We start from the raw sequence: 7,500 nt of genomic DNA on the forward strand, positions 1-7,500 counted from the left end.
CTGCACTGCTCTCGCATTTCATTCTGTGCTGCGACCTGTATGTTCATCCTACGCTCATTAGATGAGTACAGTACTAACCTTTTCAAAAGCTGATTAATACTAAAAAGTATGTTGTTGTTGTTGTTTTGTCACTTTTGTATAATTTCAACACTCATTATTCACAACAATAATTATCCACGATCTGTGAGATGATTACATTATCCCCACAACCCCCACACCCACCCTCCACCCCCTCACCTCCTCCCCCCCCCCCCCCCCCCCCCCCCCCCCCCCCCCCCCCCGCAACCGCCCCCCTCCCCATCCTCACCTACCTTTTCAACGATCAAAATGTTAAAAATCAATACTTAAACAAAATGTCGACAATCACAAGTATACCTATGTGTAACGCAACATATTTTTTTTTTTAGATAAAATCTCTCTTTCTGAGACGATCACAACAGACAATATTAATCCTCTGTGTGCTTAACTGCTTAGGTCCTTGGCCCACCTGTGCTCGTCCGTATCAGTATCCGTACCAGTATCAGTATCCGTACCAGTATCAGTAGCTCAAGGGGGCGTCACTGCATTCGGGACAAATCCATATACGCTACACCCACATTTGACCAGCAGCATTGTGCCTGTCCACCCACAAGAAGAGAAAAATCAACTGCAGAACAACATCATCTGCTGCTTGGTCTGCTGCGGGCATTCTGACCGGCTGTAAACATCCTAAGAGCGCACAGGTTTTCTTTTTTTCTTTTTTTCCCAGCCAGTTTCAGTTTCAGTTTCAGTAGCTCAAGGAGGCGTCACTGCGTTCGGGACAAATCCATATACGCTACACCACATCTGCCAAGCAGATGCCTGACCAGCAGCGTAACCCAAACGCGCTTAGTCAGGCCTTGAGAAAAAAAAGAAAAAAGAGTAAATAAATAATAGATAAATACATAAAAAAAGAACTGCTACTACTAATAATAATATGTATAAGGCGCAAAAACTTGAAGTCAACTATAAGCATACAAAAAAAACAAAAACAACAACTTGATGAAGTTTCCAGCCAGATCAGGCAAACGATGAACGCCTAAAGGAAGCTTTCAGTCACCTCTGCCCAGGCAGGCAAGCCTGTCATGTGAATGACCGTGGACAGGGCGCTGTTTTAAGTATCCATAGCAACCAAATCACCGGTTAAAAAAAATACACACACACACACACACACACACACATATATATATATATATATATATCATGCAATAACAATTTATTTGCTCTGAAGGAAGAAAACGGAAGTTTAAACTTTACTTCTGGATTTTGTTACACACACACACACACACACACACACACGCACGCACGCACGCACGCACCCACATATACATATATATATATAATATATACATTATATATATATATATATATATGTGTGTGTGTGTGTGTGTGTGTGTGTGTGTGTGTGTGTGTATACTTTAGAGTTTTTATTTAGACACTGGAGTTGGGTTGTTTTTTTTCAACATTTGAGGTTTTATTTAAAGCTTGCAAAGGTTATCTAAACTTAGGAGGGTTTTTTTTTGTTTTTTTTTTTGTTTTTTTATAATTAATCTGGACTTGCTGTTTAATCTTTGGAGCTGATCACACCTTTGGATCTGTTGGTGTTGTTGTACACTTTGGAGTTGTTATTTCACCTTTCGAGTTGCTACACAAACATGTACATGTGGACTGTTCCGAGGTATTGTTTGTTTGTTTGCTTGTTTGCTTGCTTGTATTGTTATGCAGCCATAACATTTCAAGAGCATGTGAGTAGATAATACCACATGATAATGTCAACATTATGAATATCATGAGAAATAATTGTTGGACATCTTGGCCTATATTGTGAGCACTGCCTTAGTTGCAGTGGAGTGCCGTGTCTTACGAACATGCATGTGTCCTGGAGTCCCATGGTTTATCACCAGTTGACAACCTTACTGCAACAACACAACCACAACCACACAACTGCACACTTTTTTTTTTCAAATCACTGTCAGATAGTCCAATTGGATTGCTGTTTATAACTCTCTTTTTTTTCTTCTTTTTTTTAAGGGGTGTAAGGAGGCGAAGGGGGTGGGGGGGTCGGGGGGGGCGGGGGGGGGGGGGGTCAAGATGGGGGTGGAGTGATGGCCTAGAGGTAACGCGTCCGCCTAGGAAACGAGAGAATCTGAGCGCGCTGGTTCGAATCACGGCTCAGCCGCCGATATTTTCTCTCCCTCCACTAGACCTTGAGTGGTGGTCTGGACGCTAGTCATTCGGATGAGACGATAAACCGAGGTCCCGTGTGCAGCATGCACTTAGCGCACGTAAAAGAACCCACGGCAAGAAAAGGATTGTTCCTGGCAAAATTCTGTAGAAAAATCCACTTCGATAGGAAAAAGCAAATAAAACCGCACGCAGGAAAAAATACAAAAAAATGGGTAGCGCTGTAGTGTAGCGACGCGCTCTCCCTGGGGAGAGCAGCCCGAATTTCACACAGAGAAACCTGTCGTGATAAAAAGAAATACAAATACAAATACAAAGAAATCTTGGACTTTTCACTGTCTGATTTTTTTTTCTTCCCCAAATCTTTGTAAAATAGTCTAATTGGATTGTTGTTGTAACCTTTAAATGTTTTTTTTTTGATTTTTTAAATTTTTTTACTCCCATGTATTTGAGAGCTGGAAAGTTATTCTCTTAGTCAAATTGTTGTTAAGTGAAGTTAATGTTGTGAATAATATTGTTTTCATCCCTTTCCCTTCCCCTCCCTTTTCTCTCTCCCCCTCCGCCCCCCTTCTTTTTTTTCATGTCTAATATCACTTAATGTGTATAGACATTAAATGAAATTGGACACACACACACACACACACACACACACACACACACACACAAGAAAGGGGAGAGGGGGGGAGTTGTATATACCACAAGTGATTAAGAATATAATCATAATACATCATCATAGAATTATTGTTATTCATCATCCAATGAGCAAACAGTAAAGAAGTGAACATGTGAGTGACTTTGTTCTCCAGAAACTGATTCACAAATTCAAGTGATGTCACACATGACAAGTGCATCGCACTATACTTGTACACGCAGTATAAGCACCTCACACGATACGATACTGGTACATTGAGGTGTGTTTGTTTGCATCTTGTCGGATGTAAAACGTAATCTCATACATTCTGAAAATATTTGTGGACATTCATTAGTGTGTACATTTTCATGCGCGCGCGCGCGGGCGTGTGTGCGTGTGTGTGTGTGTGTGTGTGTGTGTGTGTGCGCGCGCACAACTGTGAGTTTGTGTGTTCATGTGCCACTCTGTGTGTGTGTGTGTGTGTGTGTGTGTGTGTGTGTATGCACATTCCTATAACATTTTGTGAGCACAAGCGGCCTGTATGATCATAATGTGAAAGCACGCACTAGTTTTATAGATCAGATGGTGCATAAAAAACGCATCAGAAAAAAAACCCAGTGTCATATCAATACAAAAGGGTGAGCAAGATTCATAATATTGAACAGTCTCTGATTAGCATGGGCCAAGAAGTAGTATGAAACCTCAGAATGACATGTTCATCACAGCTCTGTAGACCAGCACAGTGAGTCAGTGTCATATCACAGCTCGTAATCCACATGAAAATGCAACAAAATGAAATGTACAACAATCCCCCTCTGGACATAAAGAAAAGAAAAAGATCATAATTTTTTTTTTTTTTTTAAATTAAAAAGCCGGCCTCCATTTTGATTCACCTTCGACCAGCTAACCTTTCTCTGGGACATCACTTCCGGTCACTTGCTGCTGGACAGTCCCCCCCACGCCTGGTCATTCCCGCGGTCAGAAAGGGCCGACCCTGATCGAAGCATGCGATAAAGAGAGCACAGACAAGGTAAAGGCTATACCACAGACAGGGGACACTACCCTAGTCATGATTTCTGACACAGCGCCTGAAATCTCTGAAGCTGGAACGTTCGAAGAAACTTTTAATAAAACTATTATACTGGCGACTGTGGTAGTGGTAGTTGTAGACTGTTGCGCTGATGTGGTGGTGGTGGTGGTGGTGGTGCTGCTGCTGCTGGTGGTGGTGGTGGTGGTGGTGGACCTCCGTTATCCTGAGAGGTATCCCTGGAGGAGGAGGGGGAGGAGGGGGGAACCCCGGCTGCTGCTGCAGAAGAAGAAGCAGAAGAGTCTTTGGCGCTACTGCCGGTCACTGCGGACGGCTGTGTTCCGACAGTCACTCCGTGGGCCGGGTACTCCGCGCTAGGCGTCGGGGGCTGGGTGATGGTGGTCATGCTGGTGTTGTGTGAGGGGACCACCAGCTCGGCCTCCAGAGCGCCGACCCCGACCGAGCGGTAGCAGAGCAGCGCCAGCAGGAAGAAGCAGATGGAGAGGAAGTTGAAGCCCAGCCCCAGTCCCAGGATGTTGAGGCTCATGGCCTTGTTGTCGTAGTAGAAGCAGGCGCCGTCCCCTTTGCAGCTCTGCTGCCAGACCAGGCACGTGATGTCGATGATCTTGCCCATCAGGATGGGACCCGGGATGGAGCCTAATGGGTTGGGGGGGGGGGGGAGATAAAAACAAAACAAAACAAAAAAATCATTATTATACATCATAATATATAAAGCATGTAACTTTCAACCCAAATTAATAATACAGATCTAACCGATCACCGAAATCGAGCCAAACACAACAAACCACACAAGGGCACACACACACACACACACACACACACACACACATATATATATATATATATATATATATATATATATATACTTTTTTTTCTCCTCTTATCCCCATGTGCATATCTAATTCTCAAACACCATATTCCAAGCGCATATAATGAGGTATACTTTCCTTACGTATCTCTCTTTTTTTTCTTTTTCTTTTTTTTTGTCATTGTTCGTTTCCTTGCATATATAAGTTTCTGTGTACATGAAGAATGCAAATGCACAAAAAATAAATAAATAAACAAAATAAAAATATGTCAAACTAAAAATGACAACAATTGCGTATGTGTCAGTGTGTGCATGTGTGTGTGTTAGGGTTGGGGAAGGGGGTTGTATGGGTGGGTGGGTGTATGTAGGTGTGGGGGACGGGGGGAGGTTGATGGGAGGGACTGTATAGGGTGAGGGGTGTGGTGTGTGTGGGGGTGGGGGCGGGGGGGGGGAAGGGGTGTATGCTATGTAGCAGACGAGGATTATCTAGACACCACAGAGAGAGAGAGAGAGAGAGAGAGAGAGAGAGAGAGAGAGAGACAGAGAGATCTGAGAGAGTGAGTGAGTCTGTGTGTATCTGTGCGTGTGTGTGTGTGTGTATGTCCGTGCGTGTTTGCGCGCATGTGTGCGTGCGTGCAAACGCGTATCTGTGTGTGTGTGTGTGTGTGTGTGCGTGCGTGCGCGTATCTGTGTGTGTGTGTGTGTGTGTGTGTGAGTGCGTATGTGCGTGCGTCAGTGCGTGCGCGTATCTGTGTGTGTGCGTGTGTGTGTGTGCGTGCGTGCGTGCGCGTGCGCGCGCGCGCGCCCATGCTAGACAGCAGATGCGGACAGACCAGAGGAAGAACCCACCTAGACACCTGGCGATGATCCACTGGATGCCCAGGGCAAAGGACCGTTGATCCTGGGCCACACACCTGTCACGCCGTCCACAACAACAACAACATCAACACCAATTAACACATCAACAGACAGCAGTCTTCGTTACTGTCAAGTCTTCCTCTTCTTCCTCCTCCTCCTCCTCTTCTTCTTCTCATTTTCCCTCTTCTTCTTCTTCTTCTCCCCCCCCCCCCCCTCCTCCTCCTCTTCTTCTTCTTCCCTCTCTTCTTCTCCCTCTTCTTCTTCTCCCTCTTCTTCTTCTTCTTCTCCCTCTTCTTCTCCTTCTTCCTCTTCTTCTTCTCCCTCTCCCTCTTCTTCCCCCTCCTCTTCTTCTCCCTCTCCCTCTTCTTCTTCTTCTCCCTCTTCTTCTCCCTCTTCTTCTTCTTCTCATCATCATCATCATCATCATCAACCGACATACGTATACACACACACACACACACAAACGCACACACACACACACACACACACACACAGAGTATATATATGCACACATACATATAGGTATACACCTAAAACACATACAGAGAGAGGGGGGGGAAGAGAGAGGGAGAGGGGGTGGGGGGAGAGAACAGAGACAGAGACAGACAGAGAGACAGAGACAGAGAGAGAGAGAGAGAGAAACGAAGAGAAAACACAAAAAATGTCTAACAATCACCGGAATGTGCGACGAGAGGGACAAAATCAAACAAAAATGTATTCCAGAGAGAGACAGACCCCCCCCCCCCCCCCGCCGCCTCCCCCCCCGGCCCCCCTCCCACACACACAGACTGAGGGACAGACAGACAGACAGACAGACAGTCACACACACACCGACACACACACAGACACACATACTTTTCCTCTGATACATAACATGAACACCTTTTTTTAACACTAATATTCACATGCATTCCCTTTCCTTTATCCACTTACTTTACTTCTTTCCGTCCAAAAAAACCCACACTTAATAGTGAATAGACGTTAACTCTCTCCATACGATCGGCGAAAGAGACGACGTTAACAGCGTTTCATCCCAATTACCATCATCAAAATATTGCAAGCGGAACGCTCTTATACTGAAGAGGTGAAAGTTGACAAAGAATACCACAGTTCTGACGACGGAAGCTAAAGGTTGGGTCATTCAGACACCCACTGGACATCCGAGGGGTCTGTGTAGAGGAGAAGAGAGGACTGGCCGTACTGAGTGAGTTAAACTGAAGAAAATACACAGAGAGGCACACAGACAGACGTAGGCACACACAGACACACACACACACACAGAGGCACCACAGACCTGAGGGAGGCACTGAGGGCGGGCATGGAGGTGACGAAGATGCCGATCATGACGAGGCCGAAGACGGCGAGGAAGGGAATAAGGAAGGGGCAGTCCGAGTCACACTTGCCTTCCTGCACCATCCACAGCCGGGACTGGGCCACGTCCTCCGCCGTGTAGTTGTACATCACGCAGCTGCAGTTGGTGTACTTCTGTTCACACACACACACACACACAGACACACAGATACAGACAGAGATACGGACAGACAGACAGACACACACACACAGGCACACACACACACACAGACACACACTGACTGATGTAAAAAGACGCTATACTAAAGAACACACACACACACACACACACACACACACATTACGTACATTCTTATTTCTGTACACACACACACACACACACACACACACACACACACATTACGTACATTCTTATTTTCTGTGCACACACACACACACACACACACACACACACATTACGTACATTCTTATTTCTGTACACACACACACACACACACACACACACACACACATTACGTACATTATTAGTTATGTACACACACACACACACACACACACACACACACACATTACGTACATTATTAGTTGTGTGCACACACACACACACACACACACACACACATTACGTACATTATTAGTTAT

At 45.2% G+C, this 7,500-nt stretch overlaps 1 protein-coding gene across 5 annotated transcripts in view; it reads right to left on the reverse strand.

Moving 5' to 3' along the window:
• Positions 1–2,083: 2,083 nt before the first annotated feature.
• The window catches only part of LOC143291251 (solute carrier organic anion transporter family member 4A1-like), a 115,092-nt gene continuing 109,675 nt past the window's right edge, over positions 2,084–7,500 (reverse strand). For all 5 annotated transcript variants that reach the window (XM_076601057.1, XM_076601059.1, XM_076601056.1 and 2 more), the window contains 3 exons: positions 6,842–7,032; positions 5,539–5,603; positions 2,084–4,517 (listed from right to left, as the gene is read on the reverse strand). In XM_076601057.1, the coding sequence (XP_076457172.1) occupies positions 3,970–4,517; positions 5,539–5,603; positions 6,842–7,032 (804 nt within the window). In that variant the 3' untranslated portion in view covers positions 2,084–3,969. The remainder of the gene's footprint in view (positions 4,518–5,538; positions 5,604–6,841; positions 7,033–7,500) is intronic.

The sequence above is a fragment of the Babylonia areolata genome, chromosome 16, assembly GCF_041734735.1.
Source record: "Babylonia areolata isolate BAREFJ2019XMU chromosome 16, ASM4173473v1, whole genome shotgun sequence".
NCBI classification, from domain to species: Eukaryota; Metazoa; Mollusca; class Gastropoda; order Neogastropoda; family Buccinidae; genus Babylonia; species Babylonia areolata.